Raw genomic sequence first — 27,327 nt, forward strand, 5'->3', positions numbered from 1 at the left:
AAGGGTAATTTTACTTTGTTGAGAAGCAAACAGGAAGCCCAGGGATGAACACTGCAGTATCATGTGAATGCCACTTCTGGTACCTAAACTATGCTGCACAATTTAGACACGTTCTTACACTACAGCAAATATTTGACAATGAAACAACCCTACTGCTGTTTTACTAATTATTTGAACGGCTAAATCAGAAAAGTAAAAATAAATGAAAGAATTCTAAGAAAGTATGAAATCATTTCCTTTAGGTGTGTGTTATTCAAGGCGTTAAGCGATGGAGATTTTATCAGTGCTAAGTGCCGCAGATGTGAAAGGATATATATAGCAATATGGAAATATGAAATATAACAACATCTCTGATTAATAAAATTATATGGCAGAAGAATCAAAAAGAATTAATAATGAAGAATTTACCATATGAACTCTTACCATTTAAAGATCACAAGCTGACCTTGATAAAAATCTGAGCCTGAGACCCTGAGCGAGATTTTTTTTTTTTTTTTTAAGAGAAAACAGATTTTTCCAAAGACACTTGGTGAAGACACTTTACTCTACAAAGCAGTCAGCCATTATATAAAGTTTTATGGTCAATGAGTTTCTCCACTTGTATGCTACCCGTTGTCTTAATATTAATAGTATATACAATGAATTCTGTTACATTCATGATTCATTCTTGTTGTACAATAAAAGTAATTTTAAAGGTTTTTATTATATTTCAAAAATTTTTACTAAAAACTATTTTTTTGAATGTGGAATGAACAATGATGTCAGTGTAACTACAAAAACATAATGATATATTTTCTGAATATTTCTAATTTGCAAGAACAAAGATTTATTAACTACCATATGTCAGGGAAGAAATTTTCAACATTCAGAGGAATAAGCAGAAATATTGTTGAATTTAATAGGCAAAATGACATGCATGTAGGTATAGCATTTAATCTCTGTCTGTATATTTATGACAGCTGCCCACAAACCAGATATATACTATGGAAGGACAAGTTTATACTTACTTAAAAATGAAGCTCCTCAAACAACCTAATTCCCTTATTTCTTTTTTTCTTTTCTTTTCTTTTTTTTCCTTTTTTTTTTTTTTTTTTTTTGCTTAATTACTGTGCTAGTTTAGGTTTTAAAGTTACAAAAAGAATTGAATCTAACACTAGCCTTACTTAGCCATCCTGATTATCACCACATTTCAATAAAAATACACTTAAAATCTAGGCTCCACTTATTTTTCACTTTAAACCAATAAAATCTTAACAAACTTCTTAAATAATCAGCTTTTGAACTAAACAGCCATAAAAAAGCTCTGGCTTATTTTTGGCTGTGTCAACCTAATTTCACTTAAGCAGCACAAATCAAGGCATGATTAGCTGTTGAAAGCATAATTATTCATGCTAAAATAAATCTTTCTGTTGAGTACAGCAGCCTTTGACATCAATAATGATAGCTGAAAAAGCAAATTCTTTTGAGACAGTTCTGCTGTTACTTCCGTGTGCTTTATGTATTAGGGAAAAAAATGAAGTATACAGTTCATGGATTATTATACTTTGGTTCTCACTTCAAGGGCACTCATGCAAATCCAAATAATGAGAAAAAATTATTATTTTCGAAAGCTAATAGATCATATAGAACAAGTCTTAATGTGTTGACTAGTATCCAAGTGTTCATGTGAGAACATCTACCATGTCAGCTAGATATTTGATTAGCGGTACAGGAAAAACAATGAAAGAATAAACAGAAGTAGAAAGTACACTACTGTTTTTACATAATGCTGCATATGCAAACTGTATTCCATAAATGCAAGGAATTTGGTGAAACCAGCTATACATATATTGACAATAAATTTATTGAAACTACTTACATGAATTATAAGTTGGAGTCAAAGCATCAATCATCTCTACTAACTGGTGGAGCTGTAAGAATGTTTATCAGCATAGGGAATTTGCCTCATGATAACAGTTTAATATCGACAAACAAAATGCAAGGTAGGATGATATAAATGAACATCCAATGGAGTAAAAGACACCATTAAAAAAAAAACAACAACTTTAGATCTCATATTTAATAGAGAGAGTATCAGTCTGTGATTCATAGAGACGTACCTAACTGCTGAGAAAAAATCTCAAATGAAGAGAAGAGGACAGAGAGCTGCCATGGAAAGGACTGAGAAAAGAAAAGACAGCCAAAGAAAAGGAATAGTAGAAATGCACACCGGGAATATTTGTTCTGAAGGAGAGATTGAGAGTTGGAATTCAATTAACAAAAAAGCAGGAAATAGTGCACCATTATAAACTACTTATTAGTTGAGAAGACCTGTCTGAATTTATCAAATAGGAAACAGTAAATTGACATCTATTATTTAAAGAGAAATACAATTGAGAAAACTCTACAAATAAAGTTAAAAAAAAAAATTACTTGCCTGCAAACCGAGGAGTTTTTCACTGGGCTTAATATGCCTTTGAAATTCACATTCCACTGGTTGTATTACTTTGATTCCATCTCCATAAAAAACATAGAACATGTTCCCAATTCCCAGACCTTAGGAGTAAAAACACACTGAAATGTATAAAATTAAATCATTAAAAGAAAAAAAATCTTGTGTTGAACTTGTGCCCATCATATTACCGGTACAAGATCAATTTGTTACTGTGTATAGCATTAATATAGATAATCCTGTGGGATCTTCTGTCATAAAACTAAAACAAAACTCTTATGTTTCACATAGTTTTCTCCATGAGCAAGCCAGTGGCTTTATGAATACAGATCTGAAAAAGTAAGCTATAGTTTGACAGTTGCAGCAATGAAAGCGATCTTGTGAAATCACTCACATTGGAATCAAATGAATATAAATTCTCCATGTACTCTCACTCTTTTTCTGAGGGATGGAAGAGTTAAAATAATTTCTGTATCACATTGACAGAGAAGTTCTGGATTGTTGTTATAATCCCTTATTATATATGACATTTCTTTCAGTACAGCAAAGGAAATATTCTCTATTATATTTTATTGAAAAGCCAGAACAGGGCAGAAATTCATTGCAAATTTGAAGGGCCACAAATGTTTATAGAACTATTCAATCCTTTCACTGCAATGTTGCTCAATGAGAGGCATGACGCAATGTTTCGTGGGAACCAGATCTGTAGCATCAGGTGTTGTAATATTTGCGGTCTTGCTCAATTAATATCACCCATTCTTCTGAGTTTTCCATGTGACAATTAAGACAACATTTATTGACCAACACTGTGTGGATGCTATAATGATCAGATAACATTTTCAAAATTCTCTGAAGTAGAAAATCACTGTGTTCATAAAATTATCCTTTAAATCAATTGTGGCAACTAACTTGCAGCCTACAGTAATAAAGATGTAGATGCCTCACGGTACATGACCTGAGTTTCCACTGATGTAACAATATTTGGTATAGGAACACAGGGGAGTACACACCAGGAAAAGTAAGTTAGACTCTGAAATTCTGCTTGTACTAAATTCTCAAGGAAGACTTATTTTAACAAAGAGAGAAGACACCTTAATATCAGACAAAATAATGAGAACAATAAGGTTAATGCATTTGGGAAAAAAGCTGTGTGCATGCATATATATATAGGCACGCGCACACACCCCTACCTACATATGTACAGGTTCCCAGTCCGTATTAAGAACCCCATGTCCAGATAGCAATGCTCAAACTGTTCTTCAAAGTCAGTGAAGGAGAAACAGTAAGAAATGTCCTTCCTCCATTTCAGTTCAGTAGTCAGTTTATATATGGAACAATTACCTACAGATCCAGTGAAATAATCCCCTCAGTTGTTATGACCCAAAAATGCTTCCTCTGAGCATGTCTCTATAAATATCTCTATAAATACTTAATCAGGGACGCTTATTTACAAATAAAGGGACTGCTCCTCTCTAAATACATCTGACCTAATTTTGCAAAATAAATAAATAAATAAAAATTAAAAATAAAACCACAAAAACATAAAAAAGATAAAAGAAAACCCTCGGCACTTCCATAATACAGTTGCTGTGTAACAACAGTATATTTAAATATATTTGCTGCATTTAGACAAATCTGAATCTATGTTTAAAACTGGCTGACAGCGGTTTGAAAAAATGATGATGGTGTGTTTGGGCTTGTTTGTATATATATCATAGTTAATATATACTATAGGACATTGTTGCTTCATATTCTCAATCTCTGCTATAAAAGGCTTTCCCTTTAACTTCATAATAGTTACAGAGAAATCTCTTTGCATCCATAAGCATCCTGGCAAACTACTATTTTTAATCAGTCTTTATCATTACAAAACTCAAATTTTCTTAAGTGCTTTATGAACACTGAAGGCAACGCAAGACTTGGCTTAAAAAGCCAGTCCTCCAAAAAACCTTGGGGTGCCCATGTTTTCAGTTTTCTTCAAGATAAAGTATAAGAGAACCCTTGGAGTGAACCCTCAATAATACCATACATCTGAAAACTTTGACATTAGAATCTTTTCATACAATTGTTTATTTGCTAATAGTTGAACAGTACACAACTCTGAACAAGTTATCTATACTCTGCAAGGCCAATACAGCAGGAGGATACTAGGTGAGCTCCACTGAGGTTAGTGTATTGATTTGTTTACACCAGCTGAGGAATATCCAAAAAATCTAGTTCTTCATATTTGTAAACACATTGGAAAATGCCAAAGATTGCTGTACAACTAAGCAAACCAAATATCACATTTTAAATCTTGCAACTAATTTAAAATACATCTTTAAGAATCACCCAGACATACTGTTTGCAGCATGAATTCATAACAATGCCTGAGCCATTTACAGTACAAGGAACCTTCCAATGGAAATAACTGGAAAACTTCCTATTGCTGAAAAACTTGAATTTCTAAATAGTAACGTTAAATTGAGATCAGACTCCTTAGAACAAAGACATGAGAGCTCATGCCAACACTTTGATTTTGATATTTTTCCATCGTGACACATATTTCTGTAACATGCTATATGAAAACATCAACACATACATCAAAATAACCTGCCTTTGAAGGTAAAACATACTTTCCATGGTTTCTATATTAGTAACACCCAATACTGTCTATGTTATATTTATCCTTCAGAGTGTGTTACTAAACATAATATGAAACTCCATTCCCCAGTCCAAAACTTAGAAGCCTTTCATGAGTGGATGTAAAGAAGAAAATGCTTTGTCTCACTAAGCAACAAGAACCTCAATTTTAATGAAACTGTTTAAGATGATAATTTTGACAAATAAGAACTATTCATACAAGAGGATCAATTCCAACAGCAGATAGTCTGATTGGCTGGAAGCTTTATCAAGTCAGTTAAATCAAACCCACCAAATCCTGCAAGAGGGAAGATAGTTACCGTAACTATAGTCTATGAACAAAAAGAATGTACAAGGCACAAGACTCAAACATTTCATTGTAATACAGAAAAATACAAAAACAGTGATTTGTATTAGTACCTTGCTCTCGCCACAATATGTTTGCAACTGCAGCATGTAGGAGAAAGAACAGAAAACAGAAATGAACAAGAAAAACATGAAATGATGCATCAGTTCTGAAATAATTAACATGTTTTAACTTTTGATTCACTAAAATACTTCTATATGTAAATTGATGGAAACTACGAATTAACAATAACATAATATAATAAAGTTCTGTATGTCAAAATGATAAAGTCATGATTAACCATCATAGTTATTGGGGCTAAGGTAAATTCCATCACCACCACCACCCTCCCCAAGCTAATTCCTTTAGCCTTTTTATCAAACAGTGTGTTTCATAATCCACAAAAAAAGTTTGTGGCATTTACATACACAGAAATTATGTAGATAAATTAAAGGTGATGCAATTTTCATCAGTTCCTTTAAAAGTACAATTGGAGATTTATTGCAGAACATAGCTATGAGAGAAACAGGTAAAAACAAAATGCATAAATGATACTTAAATCCACTCTTCGGCATTGCTCTAACACAGTTATGGTGTTTTGAAGTTGATGTGATGTTTAGCACTAACCTTGGAAGGCCCAGATGCAGACTATTAGATAGCATGGCAACTAACTATGTCTTTAAGGAATACTTTACTTGCAGTGTTTGGGTTTTGGAAATTTGAGACCAATGAAAACTAATTATACTCATTTACCGCCCTGTTGCTTTTTTCTGCTTGGGGAAAATAAAAAGGATGCAAATATAACTGTGCACATTTTAAATATTTGGAGCCCAGCATTCCATGGAATAAACTGTTTAAAATATGGACACTAAAAAGCCAAAGTATTTTGTAAAATAATGTTCAGAAAAAATAGAGAAAAATTTAAAGGGAAAAGAATACAACACATAGAACACACACATATTTGTCACAAACTTGACATAAAGAAATTGTGATTTTTACGAGAACACAGTGTTGCAAAAGCTTAATATGTTGATGTGCTTTTAAAAGTTTGGAGAACGTAATGGGAAATACATTGTTAAAAACAAAAACCTTGGTACTCAGGAAGTCCCTAAACCACTGAGACTGCTCAGGGTTGAGAGGACAAGCAAGAACAACCATCACACTAGAAAAGTCCGTGGGTATTATGCTTTTCCCAAGCATCTTTTACTGGCCACTGCTGGCAACAGGACTGTAGCCCAGACGGGCTTTTTGCCTCCTGCAGTGCAGCATTTCTCTTGCTCTTGCATTCTAAAAGAAGAGACAGAGCATCAAATGTGTAGATAGGCCCTTGGAGAAAGTGCCAGTTTACTTTCTGACAAAATGATGATGATTCAGAGGCTTACAACAGCAGGGTTTTGAGGTTTTTGGTTTTCTTCTACCCCTCCTCTACAATTTTTTTTTCTCTCTTGATTGTACTTCATGAACTCTCTCTCTCAACAGAGCAACCTCACTATATGACCTTAGACATAGCATGTAACCTGCGTAACTCAGTTATCCCTGGATAAAATAAAATTGATAATGACTTTATATTCAAGGCTTTGAGGTGTACAAATGAAATATCCCTATGTAAGTGGAAAATAGCGGTAATATTGTTGCAGTGAAGCAATGCCAAATGCTGGAATAATTTTTTCACTTTCCCACAACAGAAGTAAGTTTTGTTTGTTATCTTTAAAACAGCTTAATTCTCTTGCCTATTATGTGTGCAGTGTTCTCAAATACCACTTTTGCCTTTCCTTTAATATGCAAACCATTAATATACCATAAACTGTCAATATCCAGTATTAATGGAGCGTGCCATTTTGTCACTCGCCCAGGCTGAATATCACCTCCTTAAAACAGGAAGTAGAATTTTTGCTGAAGCGCTGCTAAACTCAAAATAGAGTCAAAATATTTTAAATTTATTTCTCAACCATTTGCTTTTATATTTGTTTTTCTGATTTTCAGGCTCTTACTTACAGAACAGACTGGCTTCCAATGAAGCCTTGACTGTATTGGCTGAGTATGTCCCCTCTGGATATCCAGCTGCTTTGAGTGAAACCTCTCGGTGACTACATTGCCGACAAATGCTAGCGTAGCTCTCATTTCGATCCAGTGCTGACAGCACAGAATGGGTTTGTTTCGTAGCATATTTCAGTGGCAAAAATGAACAGAGTATGACATGAACATACCTCTTTTAAAATAATGCTTCACTGCTCATGTTGATTGTTCCCCTAAACTAGGCATTGCACTGTAAGCTTTAAATATCTAGGCATGGAATATGAGTTTGTTGTCTTATTGACAGCGTTTATTTTTGAAATAAATAAATATTGGTAGATCATCAGTACAGCAATGTGAGAAAGAATGGACTAAGGATTTAAATACAGATTTTAAAAAGTAAGTGTATCCTTCCAGCCTTAGAGCTACAGAAACCGCTTTCCTTCACTATAGGAAACAGGATGAAAGCAACTGAAGTCTATTCAAAGATTTTCCATGACCAAGAAGAGTAAAACTTAGGAGAATGTAATACTATCCCTCCCATCAACTGCACATGGCACCTGCTTTGCAAACACCATGCTGTCAAGTCTTTTTGAGTATAAAAGCTGCCAACTCTAAAGAGGGAACAGCTAAGGTACATATGTTCATTCCTATTTGCCCAAGTGTTAACTCTTTCCTTTGTACTTTGACAGGCAGAAAGAGCACAGAAGCAGAAAGAAAAGAGTTGAAGAAGTGTCGTCTTCCTCTGAGATAAAGCAAATTTGTTTCCCCAGGACATCCTGGAGGATTTTCTTTAAAGTTAGTTTTTCTCTTCACATTGTGAGGAAAGTATCATGTAGTTTATGATACGTCAGGTCCCCTAAATTTAGCCATAAACTTCTATTTTTTTCAGACTTCTTCTAGAGATGACATACGAAAGAAAGTAAAAAGTAATGACAACTATGTATGTATCATTTCAACTGTGTGGAAATAAATGGCATCAAATTAAATGGTTTAAGATGTTAAATAGCACATTAATCTCTGTAGCGCAAAACAGTGGATATGGTTCTGAGGTTCATCACAAAAACTGAACCATTTAAAGAAGGAAAAAAAGATTGCTTAAAAAAGCACCTTACTTAATAATTTGAAAATTAACAAATCAGTTCAAAGAAAAATAAGACATTATGCAAAAGCACATTATAAAATCACAGATGACTACCATCACTCCACCTAATACAGGTCAAGAAACTTCACTTATTTTTTAATCAGTCCTATAACATATATTCAGAAAGATCTCCAGTCTTGAGACAAAGACTGGGTACAACATCTGTAGGTAGAAAGTATGGCAGGGGACATATCATTTAACTTCCTTTTTTGGTTAACAAGAACTAATGTATTCCATCACACCCTATACCGAAATCTTACAGTCAATTCTGATAGGCTTTAAGATTGAAAAATACATAGTTATTGATATATGTCCTTAAAAGTTTCTCATGCTTTAAGACAGAGAACTACTGCCTCTTCTCAGGCCCAATTTTCATGATTTGTAAGAAGAAATGTATTAAAATAATATATCATTATTAAAGAATCCATATGTTTTCTTAAAAAAACTCCATAAAAAAACTTGACTTAAAACTCCATAAAAATCACTTTTTATTGTCCTTACATAGCTGTTCTACCCTTTTGTGCTCAGTCCCACCCTTTGACTATGAGCAGTTAACAAAGTGTCTGGAAACCTACTCTTCATCTATTATATTCTTTTTCCGTGTTTGCTGAAGGGTAACAGGTTGCACATTTGTCAGTAAACTCTATTCTTAGTACTTCATGAAATTCTTCAGCAGTTTGCAACAGCAGTACAGACTCTCATTCCCTTTGGATGGAAATGACAATTGCAAAAATCCATGGTATTTCTGTTACTAAATGAGGGAGAGTGTGTTACAGGGTCACTTTCCAAGTAAAGTCTGTATCCTACTCCATTCTATTGTTAACAAATGTCATCATTATATTCACTTTCTTTTTTTGTCTCAACAGCCAAGCTTACATGACAGCTATAGAGGTCACTCTTTCTCCTTTCCTTAAAAGATTGAAAGCATATAATATAGTCTTATATTAGCGTGTATAATCTAATAAGAAAACATAGAATAATATAATTTTTTTAGGATTAACATTCAGTGAGTTTAGAGATTAAACATAGCTGTTTTGCTTCCTGTTGGCAAAATAATGAGAGTACAATATTTCATTTTCTTTCACAAAGTTTTCCTTCATTTCATATGCTTCAGCAGTAATTATCTAAGAAAATGCTGAATGACCTTTTAAAATCAATTAACTATTTTTAAATTATTTTTTAAGATTGTCATTCTCTCTTAACTATTTTATGTATCTGTGGTTAAATAATCTGAAGTTATTCTTTCTTCTCTCTTGGCATTACATATCATGAAAGCTAAATGAAATATTTTCATAAAATGCTATTTTGATGTACCAGCACTCATAAGCAAAATAGGAATCAAGTGAAACCTTAACACCTAAAAAATTTCCTCGGCTGTGGCAACTATGAGGACAATTCACTTCAAAATGGCCTTAGGAATGTGGGAAAAAAGCAAAAAGACATCTCTTCTCCATTATGTGTTGATGAGATAAAATATTTTTGGCAGTATCTTTTACAGTAACAGAAAAAAACATTGATATCTTCTGAAATCCAAATAACGATTCGTCATAAATTGACAGCAACTTTTACTGTTACCTCTAGATTTTCTTTCACCAAAATACCAGCTTTGTTATTATAATTCTGTAAACATTTTACTTGAATTTCTATCAGAACATACCAGCTGATGAATAGAATCAACAATTTCATTTCAGCCTGATTGTACTAGACTTTTTACCAACAGATAGGAAATCACTGTTGCTTTCCTGTCCAGTAAAGGCAGGAGGTAACAAGTAGGTATAATAGAAAATAGGAAGGAATAAGGAAGATGCAATAGGATCATACAACAAAAAAAAGTTTGGAATTAAAATCTCCACACTATGTTATTTTTCAGAATTGCCCCACCGTAATCTGCTGTGCTCCCCTACTATTAGCATGATTTCTCTCACTTAAAACAGGACCTAGGTTAATTCCTGTTCTTCATTTACCTGTGTACATACATTCCTTCCAAGAGCCTTCTCACCATTCCCTCACGTTTCCTTTTTTGTACTAATCAGTTATTTTGCACACTTGCATATTTGCAAGAAAGAGAAAGAAGAAATCTTTCTATAATCCCTTCTCCATTGGGTCTTGCCCTGTATCAGAATGAGGACCATCACAGAGAATCCCTCTCTCTCTCTCTGCTGCTGCTAAACTGCTGTTTAGCGATGGAACAATACAAGCATCAAATGCTGTAGGGCAGAAATTCCAAATGTTTCATTAGCATTGAGTAACATATCTCACTCCCTATGAATTTTAACCAAATTACAAATCTATAAAAATGCATCTGTTTTCCTACTGAATCATCGATTTTTATTACACAGCTTGTACTATTTCAACTGACTCTGAAATAAATTTTTTATAAAATCTTAAACTAATTAAATGTCATTGTATGTATTTGAATTTGGAATCAAAAAGTTACACAATATCTAGTAATAAAAAAGTAATAATTAGGATCTTTGTAATAGACTTAACAGTCTTAGCCATTCCGGAGCCTATGACACATCCTTATAGCATGCTTCCAAAAAGTGTATTTAGAAGTTCGCTCCAATTTTCTATTTAAATGTATCAGGTGTTATCCTTATTGTAAATATTGGAAGACCTAGGTTTTGTTATTAACAAATAACAGATTCCCAGATGTCGAATGAAACAATGTCTCAACTCTTTCTCCCAAGATTTTCACCTCATTTCTTGCATGTTGTGCTGATGATTTCCATCTAGTTTCCTTTATTCCAAAGGAGTCATAAAAATAATATCCAAGTAAGTTGTAGATCTATCTCTGTAGTAGTGTTTAAATGAAAATAGAGAGTGCAAGAGGAATTCTGAGAAAGTAGCTGTCATACACTTTTACTGTTCATCTCATAGCTGTAATAACTACTACAAAAAAAAAAAGTAATTTCAAGATGTTTGGAGAGATGTTGTCTGCATACTTCACTGATAGCCACCACCTTTGGGAACTGTTCTGGTTCACTGTAAACACATTGTAAAAAGAACATATCTGTTATACTTTTGTTTGTTCCCATACCTTTAATGTATAAACATACGTCCTTATGTTATAAGGCAAAACTATGCCATCATTACTGTCTGGTTGCTGAGCTACACAATTTTTTTTATCATTATTTTTATTTAAAAATAGTAGTGCTTAAGGTAGAGAGGAGGAAGAGATTAAGATGTTTTACTTTCTGTTCAACTTCCACTGTCAAGATGAATAAAAACATTTCTGCAGATATCAGTTTTTAATTATATTTTTATTCTTATTTTATGGGCAAGTTAGATTTCTTGGGTTTATATACAAATATTAATATATATAAACACATTTATTTGTGAAGCAAATAAATGAACACACTTTTACAAAGTTATCTATTGCTTGTTTCAACTAGTATTAATGTAATTATGCTGACAGAAATTCTATTAAAATTCCATCCTGTTCTCATGTAACATGCACTTTGACTTCATTTCAGGTTAGGCTAATACAATAACTGAACATCTATTTATATGAACATTAAACTTTTAGTTATCAGTTAAAAGTCGCAATTGACACTTTACTTTTGGTCACATAGGAGCTTCAGTTTCAAAAGAGCTGTCTGATATTTATCTGTTGTAATATAGGTATTTTTAGAATATTTTTAGAATATTGGATAATGATGTAGGACAAAACATTCCTTCACTTGCATGTGTATGTGCATTTTGATACTTAATATAAGTGAGTAAATATTCACACCTTCCAATTAGTTAAACTATAAATCTAGGATGGATCTGTTGCTTGCTCCCCATGTTGGCTTATCGTTCTCTAATTTATTTTCTATAAATCCTCAAAATGAGTCATGCTGAATCCCTTTCTCACAGCACATTAATACAATACAGTCTACACTAGTAGTGAAGTAAAAATGGTTTATGAGCTGAATTTCTACCCCCTACTTGGAAGTTTGGAATAGAATCTTTGTCTATGATGCTGTCAACAAGTGTAAACTTGTTTAGCTCAGCCATAAAATAAAATACCAGCATAAATTATCTCCAAGGAATTACGTAAACAGGTATCCTTCAGTATAAGATGCGACAGGAAGATTCCATTAAATATGCGTAAAGCCTTTCAGAGAGAATTTAGGCCATAAATCACAGTCAAAAGGCTTTTAGTCTTTTTCCAAGTTCTAGGCTGTGGAGATGCCTGGTTGCTTCTGAAGGCCATAAACCTGTCAAGGCAGTAGGATTCAGATCACATAACCTCTTGTTAGGTGACAGGACTATGACATTATGCAAAAAAAGCACTGGTTTGGAAATAGATCTACTTAATGGCATGGAAAGACATATTAGTTTTTAAATACAGCCCCAAGACACAATGCATGAGGCGGATAATTTTCAGCCTGCTCTGTGCAAATGGGTTAGAGAATTTATAGGAAAAGCGTATGATGATGTCATAGGGGGTGAACTGAGTAACACAGGCACCTGTGATTGATAACCAAGAATAAAAATTCATAAATATTAAAATATCATCAAAAACTCTTAAGCTGGTCCTGAAAATGCCTTAGTAGCATTATTTGGCAACTTTCTATCAGGATAGCTGCCTGCCTCAGGTACACATGTATGTCTCTATTTAAAAAAATTAAGAGAAGTTCTAGAGGAGACATTAATCAATGGGAAACGAAAACACATTTTATAAAACAAGGTTTTGGAAAACACCAAGAGATATGAAAATACTGCAGTGCACAAAAAATACAACAAACAGCAAATCTACAAAATTATTTAGCTTTAAAAGGAACAGCACATGCTTTCACGATCTATGATTCCAGTTTGATAGGATTATATTAAAATGAAACTGAGAAGAAACCAAAGCAGAACTGATGTACCTGTCAAAGTCAGAGAGAAACAAAATAAATAAATGGATTTTGAAAGTTATTTTACCAGTAGTGAAGATAAGAATTTTTAAATATTTGAAAACTGCTAATGAAAGCATTCTTTTGTCTTTGACAATTAATCTTGTTTATTTTCCTTTTTCTGTACTGTCAAAGTTTCTTCTTCAGCTATCTAGATTACATTGATGTACTCTATTCCACTAATTCCATTAAATATTCCTGTGTTAGCATAATTTTTCCTTCCTATCTTTTTTTAAGCTCACGAAATGGTTCAGAAGTACTCCTTAGCTATGCACTATATTTCATATACAACTAATATTACTTTGACTAAAAATTGCAATATATATTTTATTGGTCCTAATACCACCTGAATATAACCTCAAAACAAATAGCCCACAGATGGACATTGCTATTTCCCTCTTCTCATTTCACGACTAACATTGTACTCTGTTACAACAGAAAAGACAGTAACATCTTCAGCCACTCCATCTTCTTCATATATATATTGTCTAGATACATTGCCAACTTATCTTTGTTCCATATTTAAATTGTTTCAACAAAAGCAAGCTGATGATTTTGTTTTGCCTTGTGGCTTCTAGGAGCTGGGTTGATCCAAGTCTGTATTTGTGACTATAAAACATATTCATTGACATAAATCAGCACCGGATCTACAGAGAGTTTCTGTGCTCATACTTTAAATGCTGCTAAATCTAGTAGTATGGAGGTGAAAGCTATCAGTTAATGAAAGAGTTGACAGTTCCTTAAAATGCATCTGCATTTGCTACAAGCTAGAAAATGAAAAGTGCCTTTTCAGCTATTGCAGAGATGATGGAGTGCTAGAATGAACAAAACTGAGAAATAGCAGCTCTCAGGAAGAGAAGTAGCCTTAGCTACACTTAACATCCTGTTTTTAATCTAACAGAAGTAGTTTCAGCTGCTTGATATTCCTTTACCCAACACAGCAGCAAAGGCCCTGGAAATCAACACAAATGGCTGCTAGAGGTGGAAGAAAAGCATCCTCATTCCAGAGCTACTCGAGATTTGAATTGCACTGATATAGGACAGCCTTTTTTTTGGTTTGTTTGTTTTTTAATGTTCAATTGACAACATGCTTCTATAAATACTGTTGTTCTGTATTTGCACAGAAGCAGGATAATAATTGAACACATAAAGCTGACTAAATACTTTTTACCTTGTAAGTAACAAAATAGGTGGTAAATAACATGTACTCAAAAGAAACATTTTAAATCAACAGGTCCAAATGAAGAACATAAAAACAGCTTCAAAAAGTTGTTTGAGGAGGTATTTGGCTATTAATTTTGAATAATTTTTGGAATATTTTGCAAAGTCCAAGAAGAGCACCACTGTATATGTCACTATTAAAAATAATAATAATACCTGAAGTAGCTCTAAACTAGTTCGAGTTGAACATATGTCCCAGACAAAAGAATAGACAACACTCACAGAAAATTCAATTCAGTAAGAAATTAAAGGTCAAGAACATAATTATAGGCCAGCTAATATGTTTTAGTAGAAACCAGGTCTTATCAAAAAAAACTCATCATATTCTTTGAAGAGATTACAAGTTTGGTTAATGTAAAAATTTATACAGCTGTAAAACTGAATTCTTCTAAACATCTAGTTTTTCACCACAAAATGTTCTGATTAAATATTAGAGTTACAAAATAGTAGTCAAATATATTTTAATTGAATTAAGCACTGCCAAACTGATTGATCACAAAAAGTAGTTTTCAATATGAAGTCATTGGTGGAGAAGACGGTGGTGGAGTGTATTCCAGAGGAACTGGCAGTGGGTGCTATCTTAACCATTTTCATCTTTAACTCTGGTCTAAATGCATTTCTGGGAGGATACGCTTTAAGCAAACATAGCATTAGATCTGTATTCAGGCATAACAGGATGAAATTTAGATAGATTAGAATTAGATAAAGTGGTTCTGTCAAGCTTAAATTCTATGAATCTATGAAACGTCTGTTCTGAAAAAAATCTAACTAAATTGTAGTGAAACTAAAACCAGATTTTAATTTGCTAGGTGTCTAACAGATGTGATTACACCAGACACTCTTTCCAACACAGATCAGTTCTCTCAGGTATTGTTAGAAGATCATGACAGCGGGGGAGACACTTTTATCTTCATTGAGATGTACATTATATCATTATCCCCCAGAATGGTTTTTACCAGTCACCTCAGGGTTATCCAGCTATCTCACAGACCTCTCATGCCTGGTGGCTTTAACCACAAACTTAAGAGAAAATGGAATTCACAGCACAGAAAGAGTTTCCAATCTCTGGAGAGTTAAAATGGCACAGTTCTTACACCCATAAATATTTTAGATGCTACTGCTGCAGGAATAGGATGTACAGATCTGTTCGCTATGTATGTGATATATTTCTTGCTGAGTACAAAAGTCATAATGTGTTAAAACGAATGTTCTGAAAAGCTGTATCAGGAGCCAATGAAGAGGCATCAGAAATACAGAGGTAATTAGTATTCATGTTTTCTATATTAATTTAAGATGTTAATTAACACAGAAGAGATCAATATCTGGTGGGAAAAGCCAAAAAACATCATAATGATCATAAGCAGTTTCCAGTTACATTACAGCATTCTCATGAAACATCTACTTTCAGCTTAAGGCCAAGTTTTCTTAGACTAAAGTAGTCTTTCCAATAGAGATTAAAAAATCCTATGAATTTTCAGGCACAGGCCTGGCTGGGAAGGAGAACAAAGACCACAGCATAAAACATATGCACAACGGGGAAAATTAACAAGAGAATTAGGCTTGTTCAGCCTGGAGAAGAAAAGGGTTTGGAGGCACCTATCAGCAAACTTTTGGTACATATGAGGAGGCCATCAAGACGACGGAGCCAGGCTCTTCACCAATTGGTGTAGCTGGAAAAGCAGACAGGCTTTCATGTACACAAGCCCTTCCTTCAGGTCTGATACAGAAGCAGCACACTTCAAAGCCTGAAGAAAATAATTCCTTAAAGTTTCATCTCTTAAACTGTGTTTAAACACTTAGACCAGGGAAACCAACTACTTTCTGTCAAAGATGGTCTAAATGATACATGTACAACTAGACAAATAAATGCTATCTAAATTACCTAATAATATATATTACTTTACCTACAAACCTTTTGCCTAATTTTTTATTTCCCAGGTTTACAGATTTTCCTTTAATATATACTATATTCTAATATGCTGCCTTTTTTGAAAAGGCAAGTTAAAAACAATGTTCCACTTACTAGTACAATAGCAAGTTCAGAATATCCTCAGAGACCTCTCTCATTTGTTTTAATTAGCAGTAGAAATAGTGTTATTCTCCACATGGACTGAAAAGGAGCAGAAGTATAAGACACACACACACTGTCACTGTGCAATCACGGTTATTTAATGACAACAAGACAATAAAGACAGCAGTGATTCCCGGGCTGTGAATCCATATCTTGTAAGGAATTATTATGTAGCATTTAAGAGATGGGTTTACTCTTCTGCTTCTATCCCTTTCTCTCTCATTTTGGCATAGCCCATCTATTCCCTCCTTCGGTGTTTAAGTATTCTCACTAATCCATCCGCTGCTTGTCTCCTCCATTTCTTCTGTACATTATTGGCCTCTGCTTTGAGCAACTTTCTTTTGCACTGTCCCCAAGACTCTTTCACCCCCATTATACTCAAGTCGCCCTCCTCCTTGCCTAGATTCCCTTAGATACTACTTGGAGGCTCACTGAAGAAGCCAAGAGCACATGAAGTATCCTCATTTTCATGCCCCAATAGCCCCATGAGCAAAGAAAAAACACTCACATTGAGAGTCCTCTCTGCTCTGATAGTCCTAAAGACTGGGTCTACGGAGTGCAGATGGCATCTTCAGAAAGCTACCAGACTCTGAAGTCTCTACTCTATATCTAAATCACAGATTGTTTGGAGATTTTTATTATGTCCAGCTCTGAGAAATTATTATTGTAGTTGCAGTACATTCCCGTGACAACCTCCCCGCATGAATCGCCAATATCAAGTCCCAGGCTATGATGTGGAAAGCTCTCAGCAAAATGACTATAGCATTCTTAATATGAGGAAAAAAAACATGTTTTCCACCTAATGTCTGTTTCAAGAGCGGCTATAGTATATTAGCAGAAATATTAGAAAAAAAAAGAAAAACAAAAAAAATTTCTGTTTGAGACAGCAATAATGAAATGTTTCAACCTAAATGTTTGACATTTGAACAACTAAACAGGATCTAATAATAGATAGTACCAGACATTTATCAGCAGAGCTTATAACAGATGTTTGGGGCAAGATAATATAAACTAACAATTTCTATCAAATAACATGCAAGTATTTGGACACAGATGTTAAATGTATCAAATTTCAGCTACAAAATGAATTTACTGATAAATCAATATGCTGAAGTTAAGCTATTTTAAAGAAAATTATTTAATTCCTCTCACCAGAGACTATGCCAAAATGAAAACACATTTTCAGAAGTTTTATTTTTAGTGCACATTGTAAAAGGCTTACGTGCTAAGAGGCCAAACTATTCTTGAGACTGTCGTCCTTATTAAAAGTCTCACCAATGTATGACAGAACAATTGTTCAGTGTTTAGTGCTGGCATCTATTTAACAGATCTGTATGACAAACCACTTTCACAGTATTTTTCATTCACTTCAATCTCAAATTACCATCTTGATGACAAATCATTATCCTCGAAGTAGACTGACTTTTCTTGAGAACTGGAGTGTGTCAAATTTCTGTGCTAGCAACTAGAAACTTTCAAACACATAATGCCCTTGCTTCTCTAAGTCATACTTTGCACTCTCTTATTTTTGCTACTAGCATCACACTTCCCGCAATTCAATAGAGGCCCTTCATTCCATTTTTTTTCTGTTTATAATAGAGACACAGACATTAAATATTTTGCAACCAGTGCTGTGAACTTTGAAAGCCTAACAATCTGATAATATTGCTAGCCACATGGCTGAAGAAAAGCATTGTATATTATTTAGCGATCTACTTTTATCAATAATGGCACTGATTCTAACGTAAGATTTTCTCTGAGGAGTTGTTTACACTAGCAAGACTTATCCATCACCAAAGGAATGGGATAGCCATGTCTGTTCTGCCACATATACTACATTTTTCTCAAAACACAGAATTGAGTTTTACACACAACAAATTTGTTATGTGTTAAAAATGAGATTCCACGGATACCTACTAAAAATTTAGCTTATTATGCAAACTAAAATTAATTGCCAAAAGTGTTCATATGCATATAAACAGTGGCTTGGATAAGTGCAGAACTTAACATTCCCTTTGAACATTGTCTTTCTAGGAAATAAAATACATACATTGGTAAAAATAGCATCATGTTTTAAGTTCCTTATGTGGCTTATAAAATTACTGTCAAGCTTAATGCAATGCAATTATAGTTTTAATACTTTGGAGGTCCACTACAAAAGCTATCAATACTTTCTCAACAGCCAACCAACTCAACAATCTGCAATGCTTTTATTTTGTGAAGAGTTTTATCCTGTGTGACATTAAAAAGTAGAGAAGCCCAGATTAACTGACAAGCTAGTGAGAAGCTGTTCTGCTTTCATCCCAAAGCAATATTTTATTGTAAGATTTCTAGAAGGGAGGCTTTTGTAGTCCAGTAAGAAAAAAAAAGAAGGCCAACAAACAAAAAGCTTGATTAACAAAATAAACATCTGCTTTATTCCCTTAAAGGAGGATAAAAGCAGAATTATTAAAAAAAAAAAAAAACCCAAACCATAATCTATAGCAGGCACAATTTATATTAGATCACATGAAATCACATTTATATCATTAGCTAGGGAATATCCTTAGACCTAAGAATGTGGCCTCAACAGCAGACATTAGATTATACTAGAGGATAGTAACACTACATTTAAGGGGGAAAGGGGAGAAACAAAAGTCCAAAGTCTTAACCAGATAGTTTTACTTATGTCATTCTCTTACCCAGTAATCCCTAGTTTGGTCCATGAACCAGTGTTTTGAGAAGTATAAAAACATGCAGAAAAGAGTTAATTATAAAGCTCTTACACTGTAATTTCAGTTTATTAAACCAGAGAGTTCTCTTTGTAAAGGGACTTTTTTTTTTTAAACAGGAGCACAACAGCACTTCCAGGAAAAAATGAGCAAGCACCTTCAACGTCTGTCAAAATTTGTACTTGTGAAGGCAAACCAATGTTGTGATCCTGATATTGACAGTAATCGTTCTTTTTCAATAGCACTTACCTTTGCTTGCACAGAAATGGGTTTTTGAACCAGAGTAAAGTAACCAGAGTAAGCATCTTGTGTAATGTGTACCTGTTGCATGTGTATTTTATTGATATAATGATGCGTCTATGGACTATGCCTGTACATATACAACCACCAATTTTTAGAAAACCATGTTCAGACTTGTAAGTACGCAATGATAAAATGCCTGTCTTCAACACGTGACATAGAACTTAGTGTAAATGAATTTTCCAGGAATGAAAGAGTCTGTGTCTTTTGGACGAATTGTCTTAGAAATAGTTAGGCATATATTCCATCTTCCTTCATTCACAACTTTCATGCCACTGATGGTTATCCTAACAGCTTCCACCTTATTGCTAGTGGACTTGAAAGCATTTGTTGCAAGTGTTGAAAGCACTGTTCCTTGCATGGTATGTGATTTTAAAAACCCTGTAAATTTAGCTGATCTAAAATTCTTGCATCATACTATAAGTCCTGAAAGCAGTATTTTGCATAGGTGTGGCTATTCCCATTGGAACACAATCAGTGTAGATCAGGTCTAGAATAACAGCTACAGGGAATCTCAACAGTTAAATACAACTGTTTTGTTAAGGCCAAGCAAGTCTCCTCAGACAAATTCCAGTTTTTCAAGGCCTTGTAACTTGGTAACAGTCACACCTTTTTTTTTCTGGACTGCTAAAGACGAAAAGAGGTGACACAGCTACTTCATATCACCAGATTACTAGAATTTCAAAATGATCAAAACAACAATTTATCCTCAGTTGCCTTCATAGAATGTCTGACACTCAAAAAAAAAAAAAAAAAGAAAAAAAAAGAAAGACTAAGACTTTTGAAATGACAGCTATAACTAGTGTTACTCAAAACAGCTATGTAAATATATTAACCTTTGGGTTATAAAATTTTCCTGCATGGAAGATTTCCCTGCAAACATTTAAAGCCTAATAAACCTATATGTAATCGAACTCAGTGTTTTCTGCTAGGGAGTGTCAGACAGGCTTGCAGGGATACTAATTCTGCCTGTAGTGTCTTCTGAATACTCATCATTATTGAATAAGCTTCCAGATAAATGGGAATCCCTTAGGTTAATGCAATCAGACTTACTAGTAAAATAACTATCATTTTACTAGATCTATTTCCAATGAATATATGTAGCATTCATTAAAATAACAGATTTTTTTTAAATGAAAAAAGACTCAAGCTGGAGTATAAACTCAAGAACGGATTTTTCTGAGCAGAGGAAAGAAAAGGAAGTGGAAAGAAGTATCAAGACAGATAAGTTAACAGGGTGCATCAGCCCCACTACTATTCAGGCAAAAGATGGATAAAGAAAACCACTTCAGGATAGTGGTATATATATTTCTTTGACACAGTGAACTCCCAGCTTAGCAAGTGAATGGTAGCACTGCTGCTCCAGCTTTCTGGAGAACGGCAGCTATCAAGGGCACAAGATTGCATGGGCTGGCTGATCCGGAACTGTTTTAGCACGCCAGCAGCTGAGATCAAGTCCTGTCTCATGTCATAAGGGCCAAGTTTGACTCTTGATACATCAAGACCATAGAGGAAGAAAAACTGGAAAATGTCTTTCTTTTTTTATTTCCCCCCCCACCCCAAGAAACACACCAAGAGTATTCCTCTGCCCTATCTAGGCATCCAGTTCCTTTTTCCCCTTCATATTCCCTTCACATGTGACAAACCTTTCATGAGGAAACTATACGAATCGTAACATTAATGTGAAAAATATGTCAATTCACAGTCTGAATCAGAGATTTCATTTCACTCCTAGATAAACTTCAGATTATGTACTCTTGCTTCAATGACTCTTGGACATCACTATTTAAACAATTATTTTTTAATCAGCTATCTAGATATACTTATTTTAACTTAGTTAATGTTTCATGCTAATTTTTAATACCAATTTTCTTTTAACGTTAAGCAAGCATTACATGTATTTTTATATTTCTCAGAACACTTACGGGTCTTTCGAGCAGAATCTTCCACAAAAAGAGAAGAAATGTCTTCATCCACCCCTGCTTCATTCTTTGCAATACAAGTATATGCTCCTGTATCTTCATAGCGCACATTGCTAATGTGAACCTCACTGCCATTTGCTGAAAGGAGAGAAAAAATTCAGCATGCAAACAAGAAATTTTAGTTTTGCTACAGTGCTTTCAGATTATATATTCAGAAGGCTTTCTCAGCTTATGCTAATTAAACCATTTTCCATCCTGAATTCATAACTTGAAGGCATGCCAAACTACTCCAAAAGTATTCAGTGGGTTAGAAAACTACATATACTATTATTCATCTCACAGATAACAGGAATACCTCAGTTGATTTTGCAATTTGGAACCAAACATCAATCTGGCCTTTTATACCTGCTTAAATGATTATGGGCATCTTTAAAATCAGCATACCTACTCCTGCAGGAAGATTTTATGTTTTCATTATGTTGCATTTGATCATTTAACACTTTATCACTGGCTTTTTACAAAATAACTAGGGTTTCCACAGAACCTAATGGGCTAAATTTTTAACACAAATAATAATTTTAATATAATTATTTGTTTCTAGCAACCATAGGCAGCTGTTTTTGTTTTCAGATGAATGCCATGCAAAAATAGAAAAGCAGGCACATTAGAATTTTACATCTAGGTCAATGCAGGAGTCTATGGAAACTACTCCCTGAAATAATTTCAGGAGTGTTTTCAGACAAACCTCTGGCAAAATAAACATAGGTGGTTTGGGCACATGAAAAATCAGTATTTGCACACAAATGAGGAGTTTATGTCCAATGGAGTAGGAATGTCGAACAGTCCAGCTCTCACAGGCACAAGACTTAAATAACGTGATGTGAATAACGATGCAAACATTGACTCACTGCAGTTGAAGCATAGTATACTTGTTCAGCTGTAAGATCTGTATTTTAAAAACTAGACTTGGAAATTATTTAATTTAGGTATTCCACAATGTGGACTAAGACACTGAATTGTGGTGTAATACTCATCTTAGACGATCTTTTGCCTGAAGCTAGTGCATAGATAGTTTAACTCTGGGAACTGGATGGAAAAACCCTCAAAGAAAATGCAGTGATACTGTCCAAATTATATTTCAAATAAATATATTCAAGAAAATGGAATTAGATGCATTTTGCTTAGAGAAGAATCATTCTTATTTATTTATCAGTAATATCTGATACAGAGGCCAGAAAAAAACCTCTCCGCTTGGATCCCTACAGCAGAAATCAACAGAATGCAGCTATGGAAAAGGAGTGCACTGGAGGCAGACGCGCTCACAGGAGAAAGTGTTTCTGCGAGACAATTGCTCACACACATCTGGGAGAGGGCAGTGAAAGAGTATAGGGCTAGCCATCTACAGCGAAGGCAAGACTCTCTCTTCTCAGAAGCAGCTGTTGTCCACCTTTCCCACTGTTTCTCACTCTGCAGTCTCATTTCTGTTCTGTCCTAATACATATCCTATCTTTGCACATGAAGGGGACAAGATTGAGAAAGAAAACTGGCAGTGCAAGATCTTTTACTACAGCAGATTAGATCATCAGTATGACAGCAGGAAGCAAGAAAGCTTCAAGCTGGGCAGGATGGCAAGGTGGGCAGATTCACCAAATTCACCTAGGTCTGAAGATGTATAGAATCTCTCCAACTGGCCTTTATTGTTGTCTAAAATTTCAGCTTTCCTTTAGCTGTGTAGCTTCCCCCCCCCCCCCCCCCCCCGTGGTGCCCTTGCATCTCCCTTGGAGATCTGCTGAGACCCCTCAGACAACAGCACATCTATTTCACATATTTCTCCTCCTGTCCTTTTCACCAGGTCCCTAACTCTCACTTAAACTCTCATGAATTTAGAAACTGTATTTTTCTGTTTTCAGTTGAGCTGCAATAAAGGTGATCTTTGATCCATGTTCTGATCTAAATTTATATCTTGTCTCAGGAAAAATAATTGGATTAATACCACTGCAATAGAATAAAATCTTCATTACAGACAAAAATATTGTTTTCTAATTTAAATAGAAGCGTACCATATTAATACAGTTGTAGTGACAAATAATAATACTGTAGTTGGGACAGGCTCTTGGGCTGCTTGCTGTACTAGGAAGCTGCACATTTTTGAATAAAGAATAGCGTACTGGAATTTTGATGATAATCCTGCCAATAAATACTACCAATATTCCAATAAAGAGAAAGCAGAGATGATGTGTTTTGGGGAATAACTGGAATATGTCTCCTGAAGCGTTTAGATTTCAACCCTTGGTTAAAACTGTGTAAGGATGAGATCTAGTACAGAAAATATACGACAATAAAACATTCCCAACCTGTATATATATAAAATAACAAATATGCCCCTCTACCTTGAAGAGTTAGCTGTTTGGATAATTTAGGAGCAATATCAATTCCATTCTTCAGCCAGCCAAGTTGCGGGTTGGGAATACCTTCAGCATGGCACCGAAGGCTAGCTGTCACACCTGGCTCCCTCGCCTGGCTCTCTGGATAGACTCGGATGACTGGTGGAACTAGAGGCAGAAAATAATTACCATTCAGTGGAGAAGAATGCTATCTTTATTTAATAAAACAAATTATCAGCAACTCTAAAGACTCCTGCAGCTATATATAACAACACTGCAATGCACAGATTTGACATCAGTCACATATTCAGTGACATTTAACACTGAATTCTGTCACAATAAATTTATGAAGCAGAAAGAATATTTTATAACAAATACCTCTTTTCACTGCTTGTAGTATCAGCAAACAAGCCTGAATTCTAATTCAGTAGTTCTGGGGTTTAGTAATAAGATTTGTATTTTTTCCTTACATTTCTTAATTTAAAAAAGTTAATAATGTAGAATGTACCAGGATCTTCCAGTAAATTATAATGTGATATACAGAGATTATAATTGTCATTTTTCACAAACCTTTTAATTTTTCCACCTCCACCTTTTTTCACTCCCCAAAGCACCTATTAGCAATCCCTATTACCTGTACAACTAATGTAATCTTGTTTATAACACTTAATACTATCTTTAGTTATATTAAATGATACTATTCTGAAGTCATGTAAAACCTCAAGATCCCAGATTACACATATTAACATGTCTATAGGGGATTTCTTATGCTTACTGAAAAACTTCTTGCCCCTTTTCTAAAATGTATGGAATGAGCATTAGATATATGCTAACGGACTATGGGGACTTTCAGATCTAATCTAGAGCCTCCTATTTTTCTAGCTATTGTAATTAATAAAATAGTCCTAGAATGAAAAGCTACCCATTTGGAAGTAATAAAAATATTAGAGACTAAGTTTATTATGTCATATAGATTACTTGATATCGTATTTCTTACCTGTTAGGCAGATCAACAGAATGATAAATTGAATTATTAATCTTAACCAGCATAGATACATAAGTATATGTAGCCATTTTGGAAAATCAAATTCATATTATATGCTTTATACATATGACTGGATAGCTGTGGATTTTATCATAGAATATCTCACATTATCTGAATTTGAGGCTGAGATCAGATCAATATTTAAGTGATGGTGCTAACTCATCTGGCTTGAATAATTTCTTTTTCAACTCTTGCAGTATGTAGGCCAGACTAGTCTTCTGAGTTTCACTATTAGCAAAAAATAAGAATGGTCACTTTTCCAAGGTTTATGAACCAGTTACTATTCATGCCTATCAGCGAAGTCTGCTATATATCACACCAGTAATGGCAAAGAGGGGGCATATGATATCACAGTGGACGTACTCCTATTTGTAATCAATGATTACCTTGCTATTTAGATTTTTTACATGAATAATCAGTGATCATATCTTCAATTACATATAGAGAGAACTATTTTGAGGGTGTTTCTAAAAGAAAAAAAAAACTGTAACAAAGGTTAAAGAGACATATTTTCTATTCCCCAAACTTTTATTTAATATAGTCATAAAAATGTGAAATACTTAGTTGGTGTCACAAACCACAGCAGGGTAGAGGATGAAGTATCAGTTGATAATGAAAAAAGATAACAAGATCAAAAATTAACTGTGACAATTTCAGCAAGAGTTTAAATATTTTCAAATGCTATCCAACTGTTTACAAGAAACGTCCCAGCATGCTGTCCTATTAGAGCATAGAAATGCCTCAGATTTCTTCGCTGTAAAAAATACACAGATGTACTGCATCTCAGGAGGTGAAAGACGGTAGGTTTCAGGGATATTTAAAAAAAAAAAAGAGATAAAGGTCTTTTCAAATAATATACGTTAGATATTATCCATAATACCTACACACAAACTACAAAAATATATGAAAAGAGCATGGAAGAAGATGAAAACTGTAAGAACTGTGACTGCTTAGACTGTCTCAGCTTAGACTACCAGCTGAGAGCATGGGCATATAAAAACTAGGGATTTAAGGTTTCCATCTGGCTTCTGGAAGGGAATTTGTTTTATGGGCACAGATCTCACTACTTCTGTTCATCTCAAGCCTGCCGTTCCCGTTCCTGTTCCTCTCCACCTCCTCCCAGCTGTGTCCTTTCCCGTACCATTTGTGTAGGTTGCTCTGAGACATGCCTTCCCTGCTGCGTTCCTCGTAGCGAGCCCCACTCAGGACTGCGTGTTCAGGTGGCCTGAGCCTCTTTCAGCTCCCAGTCCTACTTTGGTTCCCTCACTAAAGCCCAGTTTTAATCTCTGCCCCATTCAGCATTTCTCGACATGAGCTATTTCCTTTAGCGATCTACCCCTTGCTGTGGATTTCCCTCTGCATCAAAACGAAATGGTTTCTTTCTCTGTCTTGCTTGGGTATCCTTACAGAGAGTACTGCTGTTATTTCCTGCTCTTAGGCCCAGCCCATAGCATCTCAGCAACACAACCACTTCTAGGACTAAATGTAAGGCGCTGCAAGTCATTGCACACCTACCACCTGTGATGGAATATCCTCACTGCGTATGAACAGAGTATGGATGGAATAGGTGATGGAATACTCTCCTTGCGTATGAAATCTGCCACAGCCTGATAGACTTCTACTGAGCGAGAAAATTCTAAAGGTCAAATTTTGGAGAATTTTCAGTGAATAGAAAACAAGATACATATTAGTTTAGTTTGGGGGAAAAAACAGTGTATTTTCCCTCAGCTTCCTTCTCAGAAACCCCCAGATGATTTAGCTGAAAATTAAATAGATATTTTAGGCAAATATCCAGTACAGAATATTTCAGCCTGAAGGGTTTAAATTACACAAAGTTATAAGCAACTGAGAGCAGTATTTTATAATGAAGAGCATCAGTCTGTCATGACTCCAGCTGTTGCTCCTGTTTTTGTTTACTTCCCAAATCAGATTGTACATGCTAAACACATCATTTTAATAATTCTGTGCTTTGGGCAAAAATTGTTATTTTACAAGGCTTCACACAGCACTGGGAATATACACAGCCTGGAAACAGAAACCTGAACTTCAATAGAGGTGGCTTACAATCCCTCTTGAAGGAAACCGACAGATACGTGTTGCCTTTAAAATATATACTCCTGCCTATGAAGGATGAGTTACGCATCCTTCTTTGCTATCAGCTAAACCAGGCTGTAGGTGCCGAAGCTGTAGCAGATGTAGGCATCTGCTGTACGCAGATGATAATTTTTTGG

The 27,327-nt window shown here is 34.6% G+C and overlaps 1 protein-coding gene across 7 annotated transcripts in view; it reads right to left on the bottom strand.

Annotated features, from left to right (window-relative positions):
* The window catches only part of FSTL5 (follistatin like 5), a 323,974-nt gene that overhangs the window by 43,899 nt on the left and 252,748 nt on the right, over positions 1-27,327 (bottom strand). For 6 of the 7 annotated variants that reach the window (XM_026120175.2, XM_026120174.2, XM_064510917.1 and 3 more), the window contains 4 exons: positions 24,058-24,219; positions 21,671-21,805; positions 5,474-5,500; positions 2,417-2,535 (listed from right to left, as the gene is read on the bottom strand). In XM_026120175.2, the coding sequence (XP_025975960.2) occupies positions 2,417-2,535; positions 5,474-5,500; positions 21,671-21,805; positions 24,058-24,219 (443 nt within the window). The remainder of the gene's footprint in view (positions 1-2,416; positions 2,536-5,473; positions 5,501-21,670; positions 21,806-24,057; positions 24,220-27,327) is intronic. The other variant, XM_026120176.2, reaches the window with a different exon arrangement.

The sequence above is a fragment of the Dromaius novaehollandiae genome, chromosome 4 (assembly GCF_036370855.1).
Source record: "Dromaius novaehollandiae isolate bDroNov1 chromosome 4, bDroNov1.hap1, whole genome shotgun sequence".
NCBI lineage: Eukaryota > Metazoa > Chordata > Aves > Casuariiformes > Dromaiidae > Dromaius > Dromaius novaehollandiae.